Source organism: Clavispora lusitaniae (assembly GCF_014636115.1).
Source record: "Clavispora lusitaniae strain FDAARGOS_655 chromosome Unknown tig00000038_pilon, whole genome shotgun sequence".
In the NCBI taxonomy this organism is placed as follows: domain Eukaryota; kingdom Fungi; phylum Ascomycota; class Pichiomycetes; order Serinales; family Metschnikowiaceae; genus Clavispora; species Clavispora lusitaniae.
Genome location: NW_027093976.1, coordinates 675839 through 701195, shown reverse-complemented (window position 1 = coordinate 701195; position 25357 = coordinate 675839). Strand labels below are relative to the sequence as shown.

The 25357-nt window shown below is 48.6% G+C and overlaps 11 protein-coding genes and 1 non-coding gene across 12 annotated transcripts; 9 read left to right on the top strand and 3 right to left on the bottom strand. All coding sequences in view use genetic code 12, as the record gives it.

Moving 5' to 3' along the window:
- Positions 1 to 1123: 1123 nt before the first annotated feature.
- ZCF27 (Zcf27p) lies at positions 1124 to 3838 on the top strand (the record flags this gene model as incomplete). The annotated part of the gene is made up of 1 exon (XM_002618464.2): positions 1124 to 3838. The coding sequence occupies one exon, from the start codon at positions 1124 to 1126 to the stop codon at positions 3836 to 3838; it is 2715 nt and encodes a 904-aa protein (XP_002618510.2).
- A 363-nt stretch (positions 3839 to 4201) lies between these two features.
- On the top strand, positions 4202 to 4657 carry HAP3 (Hap3p; the record flags this gene model as incomplete). Its single annotated transcript, XM_002618465.2, has 1 exon — positions 4202 to 4657. One exon carries the CDS (start codon positions 4202 to 4204, stop codon positions 4655 to 4657), a length of 456 nt encoding a protein of 151 aa, XP_002618511.1.
- A 694-nt stretch (positions 4658 to 5351) lies between these two features.
- On the top strand, positions 5352 to 8369 carry BEM1 (phosphatidylinositol-3-phosphate-binding protein; the record flags this gene model as incomplete). The annotated part of the gene is made up of 2 exons (XM_002618468.2): positions 5352 to 6922; positions 6992 to 8369. The coding sequence occupies 2 exons, from the start codon at positions 5352 to 5354 to the stop codon at positions 8367 to 8369; spliced, it is 2949 nt and encodes a 982-aa protein (XP_002618514.2).
- Positions 8370 to 8888: 519 nt separating this feature from the next.
- On the top strand, positions 8889 to 9563 carry FOB63_001419 (uncharacterized protein; the record flags this gene model as incomplete). Its single annotated transcript, XM_002618469.2, has 1 exon — positions 8889 to 9563. One exon carries the CDS (start codon positions 8889 to 8891, stop codon positions 9561 to 9563), a length of 675 nt encoding a protein of 224 aa, XP_002618515.2.
- Positions 9564 to 9650: 87 nt separating this feature from the next.
- FOB63_005551 lies at positions 9651 to 9722 on the top strand. Its single transcript has one exon. It is a non-coding gene; the product is annotated as a tRNA-His (tRNA).
- Positions 9723 to 10003: 281 nt separating this feature from the next.
- On the top strand, positions 10004 to 11158 carry SEN2 (tRNA splicing endonuclease subunit; the record flags this gene model as incomplete). Its single annotated transcript, XM_002618470.2, has 1 exon — positions 10004 to 11158. One exon carries the CDS (start codon positions 10004 to 10006, stop codon positions 11156 to 11158), a length of 1155 nt encoding a protein of 384 aa, XP_002618516.2.
- A 975-nt stretch (positions 11159 to 12133) lies between these two features.
- HFL2 (negative cofactor 2 transcription regulator complex subunit) lies at positions 12134 to 12595 on the top strand (the record flags this gene model as incomplete). The annotated part of the gene is made up of 1 exon (XM_002618471.2): positions 12134 to 12595. The coding sequence occupies one exon, from the start codon at positions 12134 to 12136 to the stop codon at positions 12593 to 12595; it is 462 nt and encodes a 153-aa protein (XP_002618517.2).
- Positions 12596 to 13396: 801 nt separating this feature from the next.
- On the top strand, positions 13397 to 15601 carry FOB63_001416 (putative phosphotransferase; the record flags this gene model as incomplete). Its single annotated transcript, XM_002618472.2, has 1 exon — positions 13397 to 15601. One exon carries the CDS (start codon positions 13397 to 13399, stop codon positions 15599 to 15601), a length of 2205 nt encoding a protein of 734 aa, XP_002618518.1.
- Positions 15602 to 16679: 1078 nt separating this feature from the next.
- On the top strand, positions 16680 to 19121 carry SUL2 (sulfate permease; the record flags this gene model as incomplete). The annotated part of the gene is made up of 1 exon (XM_002618473.2): positions 16680 to 19121. The coding sequence occupies one exon, from the start codon at positions 16680 to 16682 to the stop codon at positions 19119 to 19121; it is 2442 nt and encodes an 813-aa protein (XP_002618519.2).
- Positions 19122 to 19760: 639 nt separating this feature from the next.
- On the bottom strand, positions 19761 to 20951 carry TIF (translation initiation factor eIF4A; the record flags this gene model as incomplete). Its single annotated transcript, XM_002618474.2, has 1 exon — positions 19761 to 20951. The coding sequence occupies one exon, from the start codon at positions 20949 to 20951 to the stop codon at positions 19761 to 19763; it is 1191 nt and encodes a 396-aa protein (XP_002618520.1).
- An 859-nt stretch (positions 20952 to 21810) lies between these two features.
- FOB63_001413 (glycogenin glucosyltransferase) lies at positions 21811 to 23607 on the bottom strand (the record flags this gene model as incomplete). Its single annotated transcript, XM_002618475.2, has 1 exon — positions 21811 to 23607. The coding sequence occupies one exon, from the start codon at positions 23605 to 23607 to the stop codon at positions 21811 to 21813; it is 1797 nt and encodes a 598-aa protein (XP_002618521.2).
- A 1397-nt stretch (positions 23608 to 25004) lies between these two features.
- RPS21B (40S ribosomal protein eS21) lies at positions 25005 to 25238 on the bottom strand (the record flags this gene model as incomplete). Its single annotated transcript, XM_066102160.1, has 1 exon — positions 25005 to 25238. A coding segment is annotated over one exon (234 nt), but the record flags the coding sequence as incomplete, so codon positions are not given.
- Between the last annotated feature and the right edge of the window lie 119 nt (positions 25239 to 25357).

The following is a 25357-nucleotide window of genomic DNA, read 5'->3' as shown; positions in this document are numbered from 1 at the left end:
TTATCGACAAGTACTGCAAACCCAATTATGCTTTGGAATGTGTTTTCCTCCAATCTCCAAGCATCTAAGGTTTTAAATTTCTGTTTCTACTCCGTGTTTTGTTACCAATTTCGCAAGGGATTCCAAATCTCTTCTACGTTGTAAAATTCAGTGACCCGCAAAAAAAGTAAGGTTTAAAGTTGCCTTCTTTCCAGAACTATAAGCTTCAGAATCGTTACATAATCTGTCGAGCCATACAAATAAAAGCCACTTTTACCCAGCGCTATTCTGCAATATGGGGTTCCATAAAGAAGAGCTCATGAGAGAGTTTTTGAACTGCACTAAGAAATACCATCTGGCAGTGGCTATACTCTCCGTTTGCTCTTCTGTTTACCCTTTGTTCTGGTTATTCCTTCAAATACATTTATCGCACGTGGGACCAATTAAGGGCTTTCGTTAATGGGACCCGCGACTTGCTTCCAATGCTCTAGAGGATTAGAGCTTGTCATGGTCTTCAAAAGAGCTCGAATTTACGCAATATTCAAAGAGTTGTACTAACGAAAGATTACGCCAGATGCTCCTATTCTTGGAATGCATATGCTATGCGATCTTTGCCGCACTAATGCTTCCAAATGCAGTCTGTATGTGCATGTATATGCCAGATGTCAACTTGTTTTTTCAGCAAAAGGAAACATCCAGGAAAGCGGCCGATCGTGCCGTTACAGAATACCCTAGACAATGCGAGACAACTACCATTTGTATGCGACATTTTTTTTTTCCTGCCTTTTACGCAGCATTTGGCAGGCAAGTATATCCGCAGCATGTCTGCAGATAAAAGGGGAACCCTGAAAAGCACATGTCTCGGCGGAAATGAAAAGTAGCATGAGGCAGTAGATAAAAAATGTCGTGAGAAGAAACTTGGTGAGACAAATGTCTCCCTCCCCGCCTCAAGCACATTGGCGACTTTCTTGACGACATATGCCGCCGGCGTCGAAGAACGCACTGCGCTGAGCGGGTTATTCCGTGTCTGCGTGAACTGCACAAACATCAAGTAACACCGGAATTGGCATCCGAGAACACCCGTGCCTCCCGTACCATACAACCTTCAGTTACATGTACTTGTTTTGCGTCCTGCCAACTCTTCATGGCTAATTACCCTCCTCCGCACGAAGCGCCCGAATGGGCAGTGCCGCTCCCGCTCAATATTCCGCCGCCGCAACATCCACAGCATCTACAGCATCCGCAACAACCTCCGCAAGTGCCGCAGCCGCAACCGCCCATGCAACGAGACTTTATTCCGCCCATGGGAGGCGTGCCGTATTTTGTGCGCACCATGGCGCCGCCCGAAGAGAAGTATTTTTTTTCGCCCGCGGCCAGCGTCACGCCCGAAACGCCCAAGCAGGAAAAGCGCGCGCCGCGCAAGACACCCAAACACACCAAGCTGGGCGCGCCGGCGCGCCCGGTGCGAACGCGCTCAGCAACGGCGTGCGAACACTGCCGCCTGAAGAAAATCAAGTGCGACAATGCCCGCCCGCGGTGTGGCTCGTGCCGCCTGAACGAGGTGGAGTGTGTTTACGGCGTCGACACAAGCGACACGCGCGAGTCGACCGACGCCATTTTGGCCAAGCTTGACATGGTGCTTGCCGAAGTGCGGCGCGGGCCGCAAACGGGCCTGCGGGCGGGCGCGGCCGCCTCGCCGCGCTGCGTGTGGGACATGTCGCTCACGTCGATGTTGCGCTGGCGCTCGTTCCGCCGAACGTTGGGCACCAGCCAGGACGAGGCGGACGCAACCACGCGCCGGCTCCTTTGTGCATACGAGCAGGTGAACACGCTGTTCCCGTTCCCGAGCTCGTTTTTCCAGCGGGCCAGCGTGTGCGTGGCGCTCGAAAAACTCGTGTCGTCGAGTTTCACGGCACTTACAAACTCCTTTCTCATCAACTGCCACACCAAGGTCCCCTGCGTCGACACTGTGTTCTTGTTTGAGAGTATCTCCGTCTTCACAATGATGCTCAAGGCGAACCTGGATTTGCGCATCACCTACATGCTCGAAGAGTTTAGCACACTAAGGCCAGACGAGCCCGTGGCTCAGTCGTATGTTCATGCGCTCTCACGCCTGGGCATTGCCGACAGCCCTTTGCGCCGCCGCGCGTATCGCCAGTGCTGCGAGTCCGTGCCGCTTCTTCTTGTCATTTGCGCCTTGGGGGCGCTCCTGACCCGTGTGAGCTTTGAAAATTGCAACGTTTTCGATTCTTCGCTCAGTGAGCGTCTGTCGATGCGTACATGCTGCGTGCTGAGCGATGAACTTCCCTCGGCTATCCCACAGGACCGCCTGCGCTTGAGTGAAATGTTGGTGTGCTATGCGCTAATGATCCAGACCATTTTCCCCAACTGTATGAAAGAGAACACCCTAGTCTCCGTGCAATACCGCATCTTGCTTTCGCAGTATTATCTTTATACGATGAACCCATTGCTGGCGCATCGTGAGATTATTCTGGCTAGCACGCAAATGATGTACTATTTGCAGAAGGCCCGTTTGGATCCGCAACACAAGGACTCCCTGTCAGCAGATCGGCTTTTTTGGACCTGCTTGAAACTTGAGTGCGAGCTCCGATCTGAACTCAGCCCCTATGTACCGCTCTCTGGGATCACCCAAATCGAGGCTCCAGCACCCTTCTTGAAGTTGCCCGAGCTGCCCAAACTGGGCGAACATCTCTCTGAGTGCGTACGCATAGCCAGTCGATACGATGACAAAAATTCCTGGCTCTTTTTTTTGACGGAGGTTGCTGTCCGGAAGCTGGATAACTTGCTCTTTGATGACTTGTATTCTCTGGACGAGCGTGGTCTCTGGGATCTGGCGTATTTTGCAAACACAAGGGTGTGGCAATTGGTCATCAAGTACTTGAACCAGTACAATAGCATCATAGCTTCACTCACACCCGAGATTCGTAATTTCGTCATGTCGGAGGAAAATGTTGACCTGGAATTGAAGCGCATGGTACACTCTGGGAAAAAACGCAAGCGAGTTGATGAGCCCAATTACTTGGATAGCATGGATGCTTTTCTCCTAGATGACGGCACATTACTTGAGGCGCAATCCGAACTGGTCATGTTCATAAAGACTCGTATACTCACCTCCAAGTTAGCTTTGTTCCGTCCACTCGTTTACTTAGTGTTGGAGGACAAGATTCTGATCCACGAAATTGTTCGGGCGGCTGCAGCCGTAATGGGCCAAATACAGAAGGAGCTGAACAGCACGTCACTTGCTCTGCCTGATTCTGTTGCCAATAGCCATTCGAGCCAGGGAAGTACTTTTGTTGCCGCAAATTCTGGTAGCCAACCTGTATCATTGGCTAACTTTGTGGGCGAAGACATGCCTCATTATGACCCGAATGCATACCAACAGAAATTCCCGGACGAGGATTTTTCTTCACTTGTGGAGTATCCAGACGGGTTTGAAGTCGATGACGATATACCACAGATAACAAACCTTCCTTTAGCTCGCCAGCAGTTGCTTCGAGTTTTTGTACGCAATTTTGTGACGTTGCCGAAATTGAACGTGCCTTCCATCTGGCTGCATCGTCACGCTGGTTCATGGTACTACATACGCAATTTTTTCTTCGGCGCTATAGTTCAGTTTTTGCTCTACAAGAAAATCCAGCTTGGTGTTGCCAACATGATGGTTGGTGATCCACGTGCTCTGCTGGCAGAGAACATGGGCTCACTAAGCTCTATTTTCACTCGCGAACGTACCAAGGATACATTGGAACTTGCGTTACACATGATGAAATATTGGAAAGACGAACTGAAGGATTGTGAGGTTTACATTGAATATCTACAGCGATGCTTTGCGGAGCTTTAGTGGACACTGTGGTACGTCATTCTCATTTGGGAGGCCGACTTAGCTTGAAATAGGTCACTCCTCTCAACAATAGATTTGAGAACACTAATTAAATCTTGAGTGAGCTCAATCTAGCTTTCTCTGCTTCCCCAAACAGGTTGAAATCCATGTCTTCACCAGTTGTCGATTTTACATTCATTCAGTCGGCGAAGAAGACAAGCTGTCTTTGCTCATTCATTCTCATTTGGAGAAGGCCCCAGGAGCAATTGATATTGCAACTCAGACAAATTACAAAAAGTGAGGCGTGCATGTGAGTACCAAGTCCGAACTTCGCATATGTCCTAAGTACTTAAAGGCGCGCATTACTCACACGTTGGAGCGCCAATGGCGCAAAAAGACGCAGACAACTTGCGCAACTGTGATTACGAGATCAAGGAGCAAGACCGGTTCTTGCCCATAGCCAATGTTTCGCGGGTCATGAAGCAGGCTCTTCCACCGCATGCCAAGCTCTCCAAAGAAGCCAAGGTGTGCACACAGGAGTGTGTCTCTGAATTCATATCCTTCATCACATCGCAGGCAGTGGACCGGTGTGCGCTCGAGAAGCGCAAAACGTTGAATGGCGAGGACATTTTGGTAGCCATGTTCACGCTTGGGTTTGAGCATTACGCCGAGATATTGAAGATCTACTTGGCCAAGTACCGTCAGTACGAGATGAGCGAATCAGAACGGCGCACGTCTATGCGCAAACGGCAGCAGGGCTCGGAGCTGGACTTCAGTGGCGATGGCTATGACTTGAGTCCCGGCGAGGTGTTTACTGATTTTGACCTTGAATTCGAGTGAGTGATGCAAAGTAGCGGCAGCGCAGGCGTTGGAGCATGCTGCACAGACACTGGGGCGAGATGCAGGCGGGCTAGCGTTAGGAGCAAACAGGGCACGGCGCGCAGTACATAGAACATGCGGGCGAAGGAACAACGTACATGGCGCGTACAGCAGCCAACATGGACCGCCACGTGTGAGGACGCACGCCGCACGTAGACGGTCGAGGCGCGGCGCCTGCTGCCATGCACCAGGCAGCTGCATCAGATCCATGCAAGATGTTTTGTGTGGGAATGTGCGCCGCACTGCGACCATCTGGATGTAACAGGTCGCACCCACCGCATGCAAGACACTTCGCCAGGATCCAGGCAGGACGTCTGGATCCCGATCCACACCCCAGTCCGCACTCCAAAGAAATGGTGTATCTCTCAAAATGTAACTTCTAATGTATGTACTTCCTGTGGCAAATCTCTGCGGTCGTGTGCAAACAGCCTGGCACCTCATTTCCTTCTCTGCGTGTTTCTACTTTTATCGACGGCCATCTGCTCCTGTATGCACATTATTCCCCTTTGGACTGGTGTACAGGTGCAAGCCCAAGGCATTCGAGCGTTTCTCAAGGTGACATTTTTTCACTCCTCCAGTCGTTCATCTACCCTCCAGGCTATCGCGACAAAACCGCATCTCTTCCTCTGTGCCGAGCCATCTCTCTTTTCGGCCAATGATGAAGCCTTTCCGCAAAAGCAAGCGGCTGTCCAACTCGCTGTCGTCTTCCAAACATTCCATCTCTCGAGTGGCCTCGGGCCCGCCCGAAATGCCTCCGACGTTGATGCTGCCCCGCAAGGTGATCAGGGCGCTCTACAGCTACGACCCGCAGGGTCCAGGCGAGCTCAAGTTCGCCAAGGGCGATTTTTTCCACGTGATGGACGATTCCTCCGAACCAGAGGCCAGCGGCTGGTACGAGGCGACCAACCCGGCCACAAACCAGCGGGGCATGGTGCCCGTGTCGTACTTCGAGGTGTTCAACAAGCCCGTGCACGACGAGCCCAAGCCACGCAGCGCCACGCAGACATTGTATGCGGTGACGCTTTACGAGTTCAAGGCCGAGCGGCCGGACGAGCTTGACATTGTGGCCGGCGAAAACTTGGTTATCTGCGCCCACCACGAGTACGAGTGGTTTATTGCCAAGCCCATCACGCGCTTGGGCGGTCCTGGCTTGGTGCCGGCGCTGTATGTGAAGATCATCGACATGGCCAATCCGGCCAAGGCCGTGGAAACAGACTTGGCCGCGGCCATTGACCAGCTTCACATCCCGACGGTCGAGGAATGGAAGAGCCAGACGGCGCGGTACCAGGCGCTGACCATCCCGTTGGGCTATGTGCTGAACCTGGCGCCGCCGTCGTCGTCCAACACGCAGTACTTCCAGGAGCGCCCGTCGCTGAACCGCCTGTCCTTGGGTGTCTATGTTGTGGAGGTGGCTGTCGAGCTGTACATCTTGGAGCAGGGCCGGTACCAGTATCTAGTGGTGGCGCGGCTTCTGAACGGGAAAACCCGCCAGTTGTACCGGTACTACCAGGACTTCTACGACATGCAGGTGAAGTTGCTTGAGTTGTTCCCGTACGAAGCAGGCAAGCTCGAAAACTCGCGGCGCATCATCCCGCTGATTCCAGGCCCATTGATCCATGTCAACGATCTGATTTCGAAGTTGCGGCGTGAAAAACTAGACTACTACTTGCGCACGTTGATCTCTTTGCCGGCGCACATTTCCCGTTCTGAAGAGGTGCAGAGCTTGTTCCAAGTGCTCGATAACGGCTTTGACCGCGAGCTCACTGACGCACGCGCAGACCGATCTTCGCGGCCCGTGCAGCAAGCGTCAACGCTGCAGCAGGACAGACTATCACAATATCTGGGCCACCATGCGGCCCAACGCACATCGACGCCGACGCTGGAATCGCCGCCGCTGGCAGGACTTGCCCAGGCGGCGCTGAAGGTCAAGGTGAAGTTCTACTACGAGGACGATATATTCGTGTTGTTGTTGCCCGCCAACTTGCGCTTGCAGGACTTGAAAACCAAGTTGGTGCGTCGTCTTGCGCTTGACGCAGACGCGGGTGCAGCAGGTGCAGCCGGCGCTACAGGTGCACCAGACGCAGAACCAGCGGTGTACTTGTTCATGAAGAGCGACTACGACTCGTTTATGGACTCCAACAACATCACACTGGAGCTGCTTACGCCGGACCAGCGCGAGCGGCTCTTTGCGTTGGAAATGGCCGACGACGCCAAGTTCCATAGTCTGTTGTACGACAAGTGCAAGGTTGTTATTTTGGCGGGTTGATGCGCATAAGGGCGCAATATGTACTATAGCGCGCACGCATGCGCACACATTCAATACACATCATACGGATTCTTTAGCATGGCCCCGGCGCCTTTTTTGTTCAACTTCATCCACCGCATAGGGCGGCGCCTGGACCCGGCGGACATTTCCGTAGAGGAGTTTGTGCGGGCCTTGTCGAAGAGGAAAAGAAGAGAAAAGAGCGAAGCAGCGGAGACAAATGAAAACAAGACAAACGAAAACAAGACAAATCAAAACAAGCCAGACGCAGACAAAGCAGACGAAGACAAAGCAGAAATAGTGGGCACGCCAGAGAAGGCGACGAACAGAGACGGCACGGAAAATGGAAAAGTCAGCAAATTTGCTGGTCCAAACCCAGCAATTCCAAATAAACAAAACATTGCGAGCGATGTGTTGTCGAAAGACGATGTGTTTTCGAAAACGGACTTCTCTCGGCAGCCAATTGAAGGTCAAACGGCCAAATCTACTCATATCCGAAAGCCAGAGCAGCCACTGCTCGCTACTACGGCTCAACAATTGAAACCAGAGAGCAGGCAAGAATCTTCCATACAGAAAAAGTCCTTCGATCGCACAAGCAGAGACAAAGCGGCAGATGGCCCTCCGCACAAGAAGCGGCGATACAAAAGATACGAGCAGACGAAAACTCGGCTTGTCATCAACCCATCGTCCGAATCCGACTCCGACTCCACCATTTCTCGCGTCGAGCGGTTTCCCTACAAAAGTTCCGATTACGTGGAGGTGGAGCAGCTGATATTGGACGACTTAGACTATGAGGGCCATCAGATTGCCCAGCAATTGTTTGTTCCTGAATCTCCAGAGCCAAAACCCACAGAACGCCCAAAGTTCCGTACTCTGCTCTTGGCTCGGCAGAACTCCTCGCCATACCAGGAAATCGTCTCACAATCGACGCCAAGACAAGACAGTACAAGAATGCTGCCCTCCCGACTCCGACGGGGAGACTCTCCACCGGTCCCCACTTCCAAATCTCGAGAGTCAGCATCTACAGGGTTCGCTAACCTACATTCGAGCCAAAACTCGAGTCTACAGCATGGTCAGAATCTCAGCTCAGTACCACGGCCTCCACATATCCAGCCTGCCCAGTCTTCGCATACTTCTTTGAAAAAAGAGTCGCCCCAGCAACATCGGATCTCGCGCTGGATAGAAAACGAACATGTACGGAATACTTCCACTGTCTCAGACCAGTACCACACGCCTAAGAAATACGCCTCGCTGCCCCATGTAAACAGTTCGGAGAGAAAAAGGAAGATTCAGCTCATCCCATTCGACAACAAGAAGGACATTAATAATCAGCTACGCGAGCGCTTCCAAAAGGCGGGGCGTCGTTTTGATGGTTTCGGCGTGGACCAGGATTTGGACTTATCCTTTTAGGTCAGGGGAGACATTGACCTTCAGCTCAAAGCACGAGCTCAATATACTAATAAGTGCTACTGTCTCGTGCATGAGCCAGCCTAGTTTTCGGCTCAGACCACCTTTCTCGTTCTGGAAAATAAGATCGGACTCGAGGTCTCCTGCAGTATTTGCTATAATATGACATTGAGGGGTGATTGACATTGTGGACCCTTCTCAGATGCGGGGCTAGATATCAGTGAAAGCTTGTCCACTATGCTGTATAGTATTCTAATGTATTTTACTTTGATGTGTTTTGTACTGTATCTTTCATCGCTCCTTGTGTGATGTTGATTTATTTGCGGACTTTTTTTTGGTCTTTTCCCGTCAACTTCTTATCTTTGATCCTTATGTCCGTATTTCTTCCGTCTCTTCTTTTGACATGCCGTATGTCTTATGCAATGTGTGGCGTCGAGTGTGTATGCATCATGTATCGTCTGCAGTGCTTGCGTATAAATACATTAGCATATACATTTGCTCCACCCCTTGCTCTTTTCCACCATGATCTCTCCAAAATACGCTTCCACCCATTATTATCACAGTGCCAAAGCTTTGGCAAAACACGCGACTTTCCCCAATGTAGTCAACCTTTATTTGGACTACAATTGTGTTTTTAGTGCCAGAATCTTCGGCAAGATTCTCCAGGTGGTTCCAGAGCTTGAAAAAAAGCACCCAGGCCAGTTTCAATTTGTCTTTGTCGATGTTATCCAACCATGGCACCCAAACTCTGTTTTGCTCCATGAATATGCTTTGGTAGTGGCGCAATTGTTAAAAGAATCGGCCGAAGAGCCTAACAAGTCGTTTTGGGCCGTATCTGGAACTCTATTCAAGAACATTGAGCAGTTTTACGACTCGGAAACTGTCACCTTGGGCAGAAACGAAATCTATAAGGCTATCAATGACCTTGTGTACTCGGAAAACGACCTTCCTTTTGCAAAAGAAAAGGTGTTGGAGAGGTTGCAAATTCAGGTGCCAACAGATACGACAGAGAAGTCAAAGCAATCCAGACACACCGGTAATGGGGCTACTGTGGATGTCAAGTATTTTACCAAGTACTTGCGGGGTGTGGGTGTACTTGTGACTCCAACGGTTAGTGTCAATGGAATAGTCGACAACTCTATTTCGAGCGGAAACTCTGTGGAGGAATTGATCAAAACTTTTGAAGGTTACTTGTGAGTGTATACTTTAATAGTATAGTAAGGGACGAATTATCTGCGCATGTCCAATATGGTGTCTTTGGAACTCTAACACCACATAGAAACAGCCGGCCTAGTATAGTGGTTAGTACAGTTCGTTGTGGCCGAACAAACCCAGGTTCGATTCCTGGGACCGGCATTCTTTTTTTTCGCTTTTGTTCTTGTAGGCAGCCCTAGATAATGCGTCTGGTGTTACCCGCATTCAGCTCTCTATATCAGTCTCAGGCAAAATAATTTTCCAAACCACATTCTTTAGCCCAATGGTATGTGAAAACACGCTTCTCAGTTTTAAGGATGACACCAAATTTCGTGTTGCTTGAAGATTTTTCGCTGTAAGCCACAAATAGACTACAACGGTATCTGACTAAACAAGAGAAAGAGAACAACTATCGGTTTGATTCATAGACTAACATTTAAGCCATGGAAAAACGCAAAGCCAAATCTTTGAACGCCATATACCGTAACCCTCTCCCGATACCGCTTGCGCAGGAAAAATTCGGCGCTTTGCCGCCGCTTATTCTCCACAATCCGGTGTCATGTGTATATTTTTTGTACCGTTTGATGCGGATTTATCTTAGCGTGAGCCCGGCAGCGGAAGAAGTGCCCATCGCCGTTGAGATGGCGCTTTCAGGCGACGAGCCCGTGTTCTATGTAAATGACGCCGCAGATATGGACAGGTGTTGGCGCCAGGGCTTTTTTGGGAAGGGCACTCTTTCAAGATCAGAGCCCTTATGGAAACAGCGGGTGCTGCGTAGGTTAAACTTGGCGGGCCGCCAGGACGAAGCCACAATGGAGGAAGTGACCAACGTAAGACGAGAAGAACGGAAAAAATACAAAGAGCTTCGAAGCAAGTTCCAAAAGTACGAGACTTTGCTGCGTCAGCGAGAGTTGTCACCACTGGAGGTAGAGGAGTGGGACAATGTTCGGCTTCAGATGCTGGAAGCAAAGGAAACCAAGAGCGTTTTGGCTGACAATTTAGAAGAGCAGAGAACCACCGACTGGAGAGAAGAAGATTTGGCGATCATAGACCCAGCGACTATGGAACTACGCCAGCAGCTTGAGGTGTTGATGCTTCAGAAAACAGAAGTCTTTTTCCTCGCTTTTGCCCTTGACGTTGTTAAGGTGACACACAACCACAATGTGCTTTCTTTGAAACAAACATTCGAAGCCTGCACTGGTGACAACGTGGTCCCACAAAACAAATTTATCTTGGACTATGTGGTGTACCACCACTTCCGAAGCTTAGGATGGTGTGTTAGGAGTGGCATCAAGTTTGGATGTGATTTCCTTCTCTACAAGCGGGGCCCGCCTTTTATGCATGCAGAGTATACCGTGTTGGTAATTCCATCGGACCAAGAAAGCTGGAAGGCTTGGGAAGACATTATGGCCGTGAGCAGAGTGGTGAGCGGAGTCAAGAAAATACTTATTTTGGTGTATGTCGATGTGCCAGCGACTGAGGTGTTCGATTCTGTTTACCGGGATATGGATCGGGGAAAGTTCATGGAGCTACTTTCTCTCTATCGTGTGACTGAAGTTGTATGGAGACGCTGGAATCCTAGCAGGACTAGGGACTGATGATGGCCATGACTTCAGTAGGCACCATGATAATTTGAAATGGGTTGGGTTTAACTTTATACGAATAAACTGAACGTATCAGCAAGAGAGCGCTTAGTAATAACGGCAGCAAGAGAGCGCTTAGTAATAACGTTACAGCTGGCTGAAGTAACAAATGATAGTAATAATACGACAGGTCTGTTAGCACGCTGTTACGTGTGGCCCAATTTTCTCACAGAATCAAATTAATAGCTCCCGTTGCCATAATCAGTAATCATTCGGAGGATGAGTTACAAAATATCTGTCCGAGATGATGTTTACGCTATTCTCTGAAGTGACACAAGCAATGAACCTCCAAGGGGAGACAGCGCCTCGTCAAAAGAGAAATTTGCCAATTGAGAAGTAAAATCGAAGGTTTAAGTAAAAATAGGCAGATCATTGAAACAGAAACAATCTGGCGAGCTTTCCTGTTTGGGCCTGCACAACCTAATGGGCGGAATAAAATCAAAATTAGAACGTGACACCAGTTTCGGTATCAAAGTAGAAAGCATTCAAAAATAGTTGGCATTCACACACAAGAGACAATCGCTTGGAATGTAAAGCCTCACGTCCTCTATAGACGACCGCCTTTTACTGTTTATAGAATTAGACATGCGCGTGTGGATTAAGATGTACGCTCGGTCGTGCCGTGTCAAATTCGATTCCTCTGCTCTGCCGGTGCTGACTCCTACTCACTTAAGATTAAGCAGCCATTCTAAAAGAGCCCAACTGAAAGATAAGAAAGAAAAGCTGGGCCTGAACCATTGCCGTCACGTGCAGCCAAAGGCAAATAACCCGTCCCTAATGTCATCTCTCGCTGTCTGTATGCCGTACAGGTGAAGTATGCGAAAAGAAAAAAAAACATCGACTGGTTCCGCGACCACTATATAAAGACAAAGCAAAACCCGCGAGCAAGATGCTTGCTTCTATGCAGATCACTAACATTCACTTTGTATAATGGCGGATATCAGTTCGCTTATCAACCCTCCGGAGGAGGAAATTGCCCCGTTAGTGGTGCCCAAGACTGAAATCATTAAAACTGAGATTGTGAAAACAGAAACCCCAAAAACCGAATTGGCCAGTCCTGAGACTCTTAAAGAAGAGACAGAGGACTCAAAAGTTAGCCAGGAAACCATACTTGAAGCCTTCACCAAAATCAAAACACATTTTCCCGCAGCAAGAATAAAGAAGATCATGCAGTCCGACGAGGATATCGGGAAAGTGGCACAGGCTACTCCTGTTGTGGTTGGGCGGGCGCTTGAGATCTTCATGGCCAACTTGGTCGAAGCCGCGATCATCGAGGCGAAAAAGGCTGGTGTTCGCCGAATTGCTGCCTCGCACATTCGCCAGGCGGTCGAGAACACAGAGCAGTTTGACTTTGTGGTGGATGTCGTGTCGAAGTATCTGCCTAAGAACTAGGTAGATGGGTAATGTGCGTGGCTCGAATTTGTCATGCTTGTGGATGTGGTTGAAAGGACATGGTTGTGTGTGTTGGGATTCCGTTGGGATTCCTCTCCCATCTTCCACGGTTCGTGGAGATCTTCCATGGTCGTTATGTGCTGGCACTGCAAATTTCACTGTCCGGAACTTTGGAGCTCATTGCCTTGGCGTCGATTGCTCTCTGGATCCTGGCATATGTACCATCCAGGACATGCCAGATAATTGATTCTGCTGGAAGATCCAGCTTGTATAGTAGGTGTATAGTAATGAGAAGCAGGTACAGGTCATCTGCAACATGACGTCGAGCAACAAAAAGGAAACCATCCACAACAGAGCGCAGCCGGTTTCGACAATAGATGGGATTCTGTCGCCTTCGGTAAACGTCAGTGCTTAAAAAATTGACCGAAGTTCAATTCACACGTATTTCGCCTACTGCACAGTTGACGTTTCCATTGCTTCAAGAACATTCTCATGTTCGCACCTTTGACGTAATGGCGCTGCGAGGCCCGTTAATTCACATATCCTAGATCGTCACCCGATTTCAACGGCGAAAACTCCAAAAAAAAAAAAAAAAAGAGACCAATACGACTTTCCGCTAGACATTGGTTTCCAACTGTGCTCCCATTTTTTTCCCGTTCAATTTCGTCCTCAGCCCGATTTTCCTCTCCTCCACATTCGTCTCTCTCTCATCTTTGCTGTTTGGGGCTCTCCGCATCCTGCACCCTGCTTCCCCGGAGTATATATACCCCTGGCTGCCCCTCGCACCCTTATTGCCCAGCAATGGTCGCTAACAAATCACACACAAGCTTGACCTCGCGCAGATCGTCCTTTTTCAACTCGTACCAGTTGGAGCACCCACCGCACCCCGATGTTTTCTACGTCGGAGTGGATGTGGGCACGGGATCTGCTCGCGCCTGTGTCATTGACTCCAACGGTATTATTTTGGGGCTCAGCGAGAGACCAATTACGCGCCACCAATTGAAGCCAAACTTCATCACACAGAGCACGACGGAAATCTGGTCCGCCATTTGCTTTTGTGTCAAGAGCTGTTTGCGCGACTCGGGAATCGACCCTGCCGACGTTTTCGGCATTGGTTTTGACGCCACATGCTCGTTGGTTGCCATCCACGAGTCGACAGACGAGCCGGCGGCGGTCGGGCCCGACTTTGCCGACCACCGTGAGAACATCATCTTATGGATGGACCACCGTGCCGAGGACGAGACCATAGCCATCAACTCCACGGGCGATAAGGCATTGAAGTACGTGGGCGGCCAAATGTCCATTGAAATGGAGTTGCCCAAAATGAAGTGGTTGAAGCACAACCGCGCTGGCGGCTTGGATGACCTCAAATTCTACGACTTGGCCGACTTTTTGACCCACAAGGCCACAGGGTCCGAGGCGCGTTCCTTCTGCTCCACTGTATGCAAGCAAGGTTTCGTGCCCCCAGGAGTTGACGGCTCAACGACAGGATGGTCTGCTGAGTTTTTGCAGCAGGTTGACTTGCCCGAATTGGCTGCAAACGACTTTGCCAAATTGGGTGGTATCCCGGGCAAGAACGGCACTTTCTTGAGTGCGGGTGACGTTGTGGGCAAGCTTTCGACCCGCGCAGCTGAGGAATTGGGTCTCACAACCGAGTGTGTCGTTGGAAGCGGTGTCATTGACGCGTATGCAGGCTGGATCGGAACGGTGGCTGCAAAAGTCGACCACCCCTCTTTCCCAGAGTTGGCGCGCCAATCCAACGGCTCGATGGCCGCCGCATGTGGCCGTTTGGCTGCTGTGGCCGGTACCTCCACGTGCCACATTGCCATGACCCAAGACCCTTGCTTCGTGCGCGGTGTTTGGGGCCCCTACAAGGATGTGTTGGGCCCGGGCTACTGGTTGGCTGAAGGCGGTCAGTCGTGCACTGGTGCTCTCTTGGCCCATGTTTTGTCCACGCACCCAGCCCACGGCCAGTTGTCGCACTTGGCTGAAGAATCCAACTTGTCCAAGTTCGATTACTTGAACTTGGTTTTGGAGAACATGGTCACCGAGACCAAAAGTCGGTCCGTGGTGGCATTGGCCAAGCACATTTTCTTCTACGGTGACTTCCATGGCAACCGTTCGCCCATTGCAGACCCTCGTATGCGTGCTTCCATCATTGGTCAGTCCATGGACACTTCGGTGAAGGACTTGGCGTTGCAATACTTTGGCGCATGTGAATTCATTGCTCAACAGACTCGCCAGATCATTGAGGAGATGGAAAAGGGCGGTCACCGCATCCTGTGCGTGTACATGAGCGGCGGCCAGTGCCGTAACGGTTTGTTGATGCGGTTGCTCGCTGATTGCACAGGCTTGCCTGTGATTGTGCCTCGGTACATTGACGCGGCTGTAGTGTTTGGCAGTGCTTTGCTTGGTGCTGTGGCTGCGCAAGACGCCGTGGAAGAACATTTGTCGCACAAGGGCCGTTCACGCCGGTCTTCGCTGGCCCACCCAGACCAAATTCCTGCAGAACCACCACACTCTCCATACACTGCGCCATCAGCCACTGCATCGTCAACTAACATGAGTGCTTTTGTGTATGCCAGTGCAGGTGTTCACCTGCAGCCACAGATGACGCCTGTCGGGGAAGAAGGCGGAGACTACTTTAGCCAGCGCGCCAAGGAGACAGACAGTGACTCCGAAGAGGAGCAAACCTTGTCGTTTGGCTCGAAACAGAACACATCGCGTGCTGTGCAAAAGGACTTGTCGCACAAGTTGCACAAGTTGAATCTCAAGCCATTGACGAGTCTTCTGGACAAGAAGACGAAGCCCGCCCATGCTGGCGACCGTTTGTGGCAGACGATGGAGAACATGACCGGACCAGGTAAGGCCATCTTGCCTAGCAGCGAAAACGACCCAGACAGGAAGCTTTTGGCTGTCAAGTACAAGGTGTTCCTCGAGCAGTGCTTCAAGCAACAAGAGTACCGCGCGATGGTGGACGAGGTTGAAAGCCAGAACAAGGCTTAATAGACGATTAGATGCAATGAATAACGAAAACAGAAACGGAAGTGAAAATAGAATGTTGTTGAAAATAGAAGTGTTTGTTTTTGGAATGCAAATAGACAGAGTGATGGTGTAGACTGACGATACGAGCAAGAGCACAGCTGATTGCATGGGGTGAGTCTTCATTGCCGGTTCATCCACAATCGATCATGATCCTATGTGATCCTATGTGACTTATGCTTATCTACTTAATCAAAAAGCCTCAATGCTTGGAAACAGATCTTGACTGGTGTATTAACAGAACGGTCGAGTCATTCTTGTCTGCTTAAGTCATTCTTGTCTGCTGAAGTCATTCTTGCTCTTTGCTATTCCAAGTCATTTCTTTTTCTGCTCATGGATTCTCAATAACGCAATGTGGATTTACACATTTCTCCAGGCAAGGCTCATAGATGCAAAAAAGAAACCAAACAAAAAAAATTAAAGCCGGGGTAATCTTTTTTAACCCCACACACAGAGGGAAAATCAGCCGTATGCAAACGATCTCCAACTTTAATCGATTTGCACATGTGGCTTTATCTTTCCATGCCGCCTTATCAGCACTTCTCTAGCGTCTTTCCTCACATAACGCCTCAATGACGTGCATGAAAAGTGATGTATGCCTGCACACAGGCCCACAATTGCCCACACAGGCCAAATGACGCCTTGCCGCAAATTTGACTCTTGGGCCCATTGCAACACGGCACGTGACTTTGAACCATTTTTCGCAGCAATTCGTGCTTCGCTGCGTCCGTTGATTGCAGAGGAGAAAACAGCGAAACAAGACAGACGGCTGTTAGTGTGAGCGGTAGATCTTTGTGGAGAAAGAGCCGGAGCCAATGCACCTGGCGCCACAGTCCATGCACCGAAAGCCATAGCGAGCGGAACGGCTGGGGATGACGTTTGCTGCTGGTCACGTGACTGTGCCTAACTGTGGATGCCTTAGAGTTGCAGACACCGATTCGTAATCGAGATCCGCCACATGAATTTTGCAAAACTGCTTGGCCTCTTCTTTTCTTTGCATATATACCGCTTCGTTCTCCTTCAACGGACACAACAGTAAATCATGGGTGCAGAAAGCAGAAGGTCGATCAACTCGGCCGTATCCATCGTGCCCGAGGCGCAGGAATACGATTCTCGCCGGGTGGAAAGAATCACCAGCCACGAGTTTCAGAGAGACCACCAGCCGCCGCTTGGACCCGACCACAGCAATGTCGTCATTGGCGAATACGTCGAAAACGAGCCGTCTGTGGTTGAGTTTGGCAAAGAACATCTTTCGGACCCAGCGTCGCGGGTGGTTAATTACTTTATTTCGTTGTTCCCGATTGCAAAGTGGATTTTGCATTACAACCGGGTGTGGCTCTATGGAGATTTGGTTGCCGGAATCACTGTTGGTGTTGTTTTGGTGCCGCAGTCCATGTCGTATGCGCAGTTGGCTGGGCTTCCAGCAGAGTTTGGTTTGTACTCTTCTTTTGTCGGTGTGTTCATCTACTCGTTTTTCGCCACGTCCAAAGACGTTTCTATCGGGCCTGTGGCTGTCATGTCTTTGCAGGTGGGCAAGGTCATTGCCAAGGTGCAAGGCAAAGTGGGCAACAAGTTTGCGCCCGAGGAAATCGCCACGTTTTTGTCTTTGATTTGCGGTGGCATTGCTGCTGGAATCGGCTTGTTGCGTATTGGTTTCATTCTTGAGTTCATTTCCATGCCTGCCGTGATGGGTTTCATGTCGGGATCTGCCTTTAATATCATCACCGGCCAAGTGCCTGCTTTGATGGGATACAACTCTGCCGTGAACTCGAAAAAATCCTCTTACTACACTGTGGTGCACACCTTGAAGAACCTTGGCAAGACGAACGTCAATGCCGCTTTCGGTCTTGTGCCTTTGTTTATTCTCTACTTGTGGAAGTTCTTGTGTGATTACTTTGGCAAGCGCTACCCTAAGAAAAAAATGTGGTTCTTTTATATCCAGCAGTTGCGTAATGCCATTGTCATTATCGTTGCCACAGCTATTGCTTGGGGCATTGTGCATCCAGAGGTTAAAAGATTCAATGGCCCACTCAGTAAATTCAAGTCGGACGTGAAGACCATTGGTGTGGTGCCTTCCGGTTTGAAGCATGTTGGTGTGATGCATATTCCCGATGGAATCATCGACTCCATGGCATCAGAAATCCCAGTCTCCACCATCATTTTGTTGTTGGAGCACATAGCCATTTCGAAATCTTTTGGCCGTATCAACGACTACAAAGTTGTTCCAGATCAGGAGTTGATTGCTATCGGTGTGAACAACTTGATTGGCACATTTTTCAATGCTTATCCAGCAACAGGTTCTTTCTCTAGATCCGCTTTGAAAGCAAAGTGTGGTGTCAGAACTCCATTGGCTGGTATCTTTACCGGTGCTGTGGTTTTGTTGGCGTTGTACTGTTTGACTGACGCTTTCTTCTACATTCCAAAGGCTACATTGTCCGCAGTCATCATCCATGCTGTTTCTGACTTGCTTACACCCTGGCGTGCCACCTGGAACTTATGGCAAGTGAGCCCACTCGACTGTGGTATTTTCTTGATTGCCGTTATCATCACTGTGTTCAGCTCGATTGAAAACGGTATCTACTTTGCCATTGCTGCTTCTGCCGCTGTTCTTTTGTTCCGCGTTTCGAAGCCTCAAGGTCAATTCTTGGGCAGAATTCGTGTCGCCGAAGTGGTGAATCCAGTGATCCGCTTTAACGAAAACGAATCGAACGTTTCCAGCGAGACCGATGTTGAAATTCAACAGGTTTTGTCCCGCGATACTTATCGCTCCACTTCAATCAGCAAGGCTAAAGTCAAGGACGCCTTTGAAAAATCTACGCTTCCAACCGCGGGCGAGTTGGCAAGCCAAAACCCAACCATCAAGTTTCATACGCGCTGGGTGCCTTTGGATAAGAATAATTTCAACAAAGACGTGAATGTTCTCCCGCCTCCGGAAGGTGTGGTTGTTTTCCGTCCCGTGGAAGCATTCGTGTATCCAAATGCTTCAAGGCAAGTGGATTTGATCTCTGACGAGGTGAAGCGCCTTACGAGGCGGGGCAAACCGTACCATTATGATTCCGCCGGTTCAAGGCCGTGGAACGATCCGGGCCCGCTTAGATGGAAGCTTCCTTTTGCCAAGGCAGACAAAGAAGTCGTCGTCCAAGAAGAAACAAGACCACTTTTGCGCATTGTCCACCTCGATTTTTCATGCGTGCCATCAATAGATACCACATCTGTTCAGGCCTTGGTGGATTTGCGCCGTGCATTGAACATTTACGCAGATCGTGAAGTTGAATTCCACTTTAGCGGAATCAACTCACCTTGGATCCGCAGAGCTTTAATTCAAGCGGGCTTTGGCACGTATGGTGATGAATTTTTGGTCAGCGAAAGAACATACGTGAACATTGCTACTGTCGACGAACCAGATTTGGAAGGCAAACCATATTTTGCTGCTGTGGGAACGAACACACCTTTTTTCCACTTAGATATTCCAGACTACCAATGAGGAGTCAATTGCATAGACAATCAACGTTAATGGGTAAGGAAATGTAAACGTAGATGAGTGATCTTCAGGTCATTCAATTATGCATCAGTGGATCTGATGACCAAAACGCAAAAGCAACTTTCCATAATTACAATGAAATTTGAACACATTTACTAGATAGATATTGTACGTAGTGTAGTATTCTGTAAAAAAATTTAGAGAGCCGATTAGCTACAAAAAATGAAATTCAACAGACTATATTCCATTTGATTTCGAGTTTATTTATTGATTTTGGTTTTATTCATCAAAATATCAATACATCTATGCAATACAGACATTTTCGATCTCAATATCGAAAAGATGTATAAAGAGGAGAGATTCAAAGCAAATACGGAATCATGATTGGTTTCGGGAGAAAACACTGGATAAAAACCGTGTTAAGCAATTCAAATCAGTACCAGGAGCAGAAAGTAGACATCTAATGACGATCGTTCAAACATATACCAAGGTTTCTCCATCTTATCGTATAGAAGTTTCGCCGTTTGCAAACCAATACATGGACTTCTGCATCCCTAACACATCAAAAAGTAGCTACACGTAATGATACAACTCGTACATTAATGAAATAATGGATTTACACAAGCCACGCTAACCGGCCGCTTAACTGAACAAAGCACCAATGTCAGCAGGCATCTCGTCGATTTGAGTGGAGTAGAACTTCTCGATTTCTCTCATCATACCGACGTCAAGCTTGGTGACAAAGTTGATGGCAACACCCTTTCTACCGAAACGACCACCTCTACCAATTCTGTGGATGTAGTTCTCCTTGTTGGCAGGCAAGTCGTAGTTGATAACCAAGGAAACTTGTTGGACATCAATACCTCTAGCCAACAAGTCGGTGGAGATCAAGATTCTGGAAGAGCCGGATCTGAACTCGTTCATAATGGTGTCTCTCTCAGCTTGAGGCAAGTCAGCGTGGATAGCAGAAACAGTAAAGTTGTTGGCCTTCAACTTGGCCATCAAGTTCTCGACCTTGGATCTGGTGTTACAGAAGATAACAGCTTGGGTGACAGAGATGGAGTCGTACAAGTCGCACAAACAGTCAAACTTGTACTCCTCTTCCTCGACGTTGATGTAGTATTGCTTAATACCTTCCAAAGTCAACTCGTCCTTCTTGACCAAGATACGGACTGGGTTGTTCATGAACTTGGTGGTGACCTCCAAGACATCTTGAGGCATGGTGGCGGACAAAAGCACAACCTGGGTGGTTTCTGGCAACAACTTGAAGATGTTGTAGATTTGCTCCTTGAAACCAGAGGACAACATCTCATCGGCCTCATCCAAGATGAACATCTTGACCTTGTGGGTCTTGAAGTATCTTCTCTCGATCATGTCCGAAACTCTACCTGGAGTACCAACAACAATCTGGACACCGGATCTGAAGGCTTCAATGTCGTCAGACATGGAAGTACCACCAATAGAAGCATGCACGGTGACGTTCAAGTACAAACCAATGTGGGAGATGACGTTTTGGATTTGCAAAGCCAATTCTCTGGTTGGAGCCAAGATCAAAGCCTGGGTGGCCTTCTCGTTGACGTCAATGTTTTGCAAAGCAGAAATGGTGAAGGTAGCAGTCTTACCGGTACCGGATTGGGCCTGGGCCAAAACGTCTCTGCCTTCGGTGATTGGCAAAATGGCTCTTTGCTGAATGGCAGAAGGCGATTCGTAACCGTAACCGAAAATACCTCTGACGATTTCTGGCTTCAAGTTCAAGTCGTCAAAAGAGTAGACGACATTGTCGTAGTTACTTTCAATCAAGTTGGAGTCGACTTCTTGGATCCCGTTAGACATGATAAATGATGGGGTGTTTGGTGTTTGAAAGGTCTTTTTTTTTTTCTCGCTCTTCTAATAAAACCTCCTGTACGCACCCACAGCAAAATTTTCACGGCCGGGTAACCCCTTGACCCCTTCAGTCTGGAGTGGTAATGTTGGATAGAGATTTGCCCAAGGCTAACAGGTGAAGAAAAGAAGAGGAGAGGAGAATATCAGAGCAGAGAAGGTGGTGCTACAGCTGTGCTTAAAGGGGATTCACAGACTTGGAGGAATGTGAGCACGCACCTGTCTTATCCGGATTGCGTCGTCTAGTAGAAGATCTGGGTCCGAAAGTATACTCTAGACAATTGATACATGATACAATAGTAGTTGCGTAATTTGTTCCTTGATATTTCTTTGGTTTTGTTCTTGGCCAATTGACCTGAAACTGTAAACGTGCACAGTCGAATATGGTAGGTGCAACCTAATCAATAATTGCATGTAATCCTACATATTCTTTGGACCATGCTGAGCCATACCACATTACATTTCATGATGCTTAATGTAAAAAAGTTAGATTGTTCTACATTTCAAGGGCGAGCACATTCTTACTCTGTATACACTTCAACTTTACATTGATTGCCAGACCATTTTTACTAAAGAAGAGATTGTAGTGCTCGATAGGCTCAGATTAATGTATTCACCGCATAGATACAAGATTAATGAAACAATACATTAATTGGCATACTTGAACTTTAATCGAACTGTTCATACTTTTCCGCCTTTTAAGCCGTGCCATCTTGAATCTATGTCTAATACTTTTAATTCACATTTATTATACCACATGAAGGCACACATTATTAATCTTCATTGGCGCCATAAATACTTGATAGCATCTTTAAATGCCAAAGGTACGTTCCGGCGCAACTGACGTCTTAAACTCCCATGGGAAAAGTTTCGGCACGCCTTGTTCATTGGAGCTGCCGACTTCTGATTCAGAAGTGTCCACGTCTGCTTTTTTATCTTCTTGTTTTTCATCCTTTGGCTTTTCATCTACTGGCACCGTTTCCGCTTTCTTCGGGGCTGGTGTGTCTGTCTTTGCATCCGTTTTTGTGTCTGATTCCTTCTCAGAAATAGCCATTTTACTTATCAGCGTCAAGAGCTGGTCTTTGGCCTTCAAAAGCGAGTGTAATGGATTGTAATCAGACTTCTCATCGAAAACACGTTCCGCCACTTGGCTACTATGGAACCCAAAATAGTCCACATCTGACTTTTGAGGTTGATGGAGAAATTCTGTAAGCTCCTCTTCCTCCTCCGCTTCTTCCTGTTCCACAAACTCCTCTTCTTCTTCGTCCTCTCTGGTTTCTTCCTCTATTTCCTCTTCCACATGCTCCCATTCGTTTTCATACTCTTGCAAATCGTCTGTGAAAGAAATGTTCTCCGGCCTTGTACGTGGTGGCTCTTCCACAGTAGCATCCCACGCAGCTGCGGATTGAAATTCGGGCGTAGACATATGCTGATAGTTGGCAGGATCACACAAATCTTCTGGCTTGAAGACTTTCTCTGTGGAAGCACTATTTTCCTCCACCTGTTGGGGCTCAGAATAAGCATTTGTGTTGACGTCTTTGTGGTAATCTGCACTGACATCTGTATGGAAGTCTTGAGGGTAGATTCTATCCGGCTCTGGCTCCAGGCCAGGCACAACCAACCTTTTGATGGAAACGGAGTACGGTTTTTCCCCAAGCTTTTCATGGATCGACAAACCATGGGAATAGTCGTACCATGCATCCCACCATTTCTGAAACAAGCCCGAACCTTCGCTTTTCCAAGGCTTGAGCGGGCCAATAAAATGCACCAATTTCACCAGTGGCCCTTTACTTGAAAAGTAGCTTACAGCGGCCGAACCATATGCGCCGAGGGTTTCAAACACAGAAGAAAGCTCTTGAGGAACCGATCCCGGATGCAATTCATCGGGGCTAGATAAGGAATCAGAACCGTTGGGGCCAGGGTTTCCAGTGAAATAGTTGAACGCCGGCAAGTACTCGTACTGCGATGTGGGTGTTGTATTGTACAAAAAGGGAATCTGGACCCAATTAGAGGTCGGGGCCTGCCCGGCCAACTGGAGACTGACCCAGTCGGGATTCGCATTGAAATACTGGTTGAGCAAACCTTGGTCGGCTCCGTCGAACGATACGCCAGGGTTGTTGCTTGCAGCAAGGGCCACAAGGTTGCGGTAGTCATCTTTATTTGGCTGCAAACCGAAAACGCCCGAGTTGAAGATGTCTGGGAAGCCCGAGTCGGGAGCAGCCAAGATCTTTCCCTTGGGGAAGTCTAGACGCAAAAGATCCACCACGGTGGTCTGTCCGTCCAAAAGCGGAAGCGTGTCCGCGTCTAAGTACAACACTTTGCTGTAGTCGAGCCCCCAGAGGTGGATTTTGGTGTATGTCTGTGCAAGCTCGGGTCTTTTCAATGTGTGCCGCAAAAGGCTCACCAACAGAGACAGAACCACATTGACATCGACCAAACGGGTCCACACCTGGGCCAAAAGCGAGATCTGGCGGTCGGAAAACCGCGGCAAGTCCACCAACAACACCAAATCTGTGTCTGGCGGCGCCATTTTCTGCAAACGATGGCCTAGCACAAGAGCCCCGGGCAAATAATCGGGGCTATAAAGCAAGGAAGCCACAGCGTACATTTCGAGAAAGGGGAAGAAGGAGAGAAATGACGAGAAGAGAAAAGAGGGCCTCCTGCGACTGTGGTGTATTTATTTTTACTAGTGTGTGGCCCCAGTGGAACGTGGAGTATTTATATGGAGATAGTGGAGTGTTTAGGAGTGTCTATAATACGAGGTGCATGGAAAAATACCCCACGGGATTTAGGTGCATGGGAATCAGAAGAAGGAAAAAAGCACAGAAGCCGCTTGGGAGCCGGAAACAGAGGCAAAACGGGCCAATGGTGCTGTGGTGTTCTCAGCAGCCGAATGGGCAATCCATTTTTCGGCTTCTTTTCCATTATGGCCCGATTACCTTGGGGCGCACTTTCCTAATTCGATGAGACAACATGCGCATTGGGAAGCTCAAATAATAATCCAGCGCCATGGCACCCTGGATTGATGGACCTGAAGCCTTCTTATACGCCTTTTTGCTTGTTAGCTCTTCTTCTTACACTACTTTGCATCTTTTGCTCCGTTGTTTCTGGCTGGCCTTTACTGGTTTCCTCTACACTTTGCTGTACCTTATCTGCCTTCGTAATGGCTTCATTGCCCCTTCCCTAGTTGGCCATACTTGCCTTGTCTTTTTGGCTTTTGCTTTTGGCTTTTGCTTTTGGCTTGCTTTTTGGCTTTTGCTTTTTGGCTGGCTTGCCTTACTTGCCTTACGTTTGCCGTGTCATGCCTTACCTGTGTCTTCTGCCTGGCTCCTTGCAATTGACTTCTTTTATTGGCTTTTTATAGCTTTGCGCGGGCTGGCTTTGCATGGAAGGCCGGTATTCGCCTGATGGCAGGTGTATTCTCTTATGTAGCGTGCTCATACAAGAAATCGAGCTGAAGCATCTGAAAAGGCTGATGTCAAGCAAATTGTGAAAAAGCAAGAGCTTCTAGAAAATGCATTCATTATCCTACCAGTCTCCTGGCCCAGTACCTGGTGTTCTTGTGTTCATGCATTCTGTTTCTCTATGCAAGTTACCTTCTCGAGTAAATCTGTCATGTGGATACTGGGAATATGCAATTCCATGCATTAACCACTTGCCATCATCAGGTAAGCTCTATTCTACACTAATATTTCTTAACGGGTAGGTTAACCAAATCCCATATGTGGTAGTGACAGTTTCCATATTCATGGGAACCGATGTAGCAAATTGCCAGCAAGATAGTTCCATGATCTGACACCAAACTCCACATTGTCAATCGTCGTTAATAGAAAATACCACTGGTTATTGACTTGAGAAGCAATGTATTAGAAAATTTAGTTAGGCCACTCACACGATCATATTTGATATCTTGGCACAGATTCTACAGGATGTCTTGAAAATCGACTAGCCGCATCCATTCACTACACTCACTCACAGATTATATGACATTAGATATACATCTCCTTAACGGGAGTAAGACCAGACGTTCTTCAACAAACCATCTTGTTGAGCCAATCTGTTCAAAGAGTCGTCGGCTTCACCTCTGGCTCTGATGTATCCGCTCAAAGCGTAAGTGGTGTTAGAACCGGCAATAGCTCTACCTTCCTCGTCAACGTTGGCGATGTTGATTTGAACGGAAGCGTGGTCCTTGGCCTTGATGATTCTGTTGGAAGCAGAACACTTTCTTGGCACGTACAATTCGACCTGAGAGGTTAGTATTGAGTTTGCAGGGGAAACGTGGAATTCAAAAGTCTCTTGCTGGAGGAAAATCGGTTTGTGCAATATCAAATGAAAAGCTGAAGCTTGAGTCACGATCG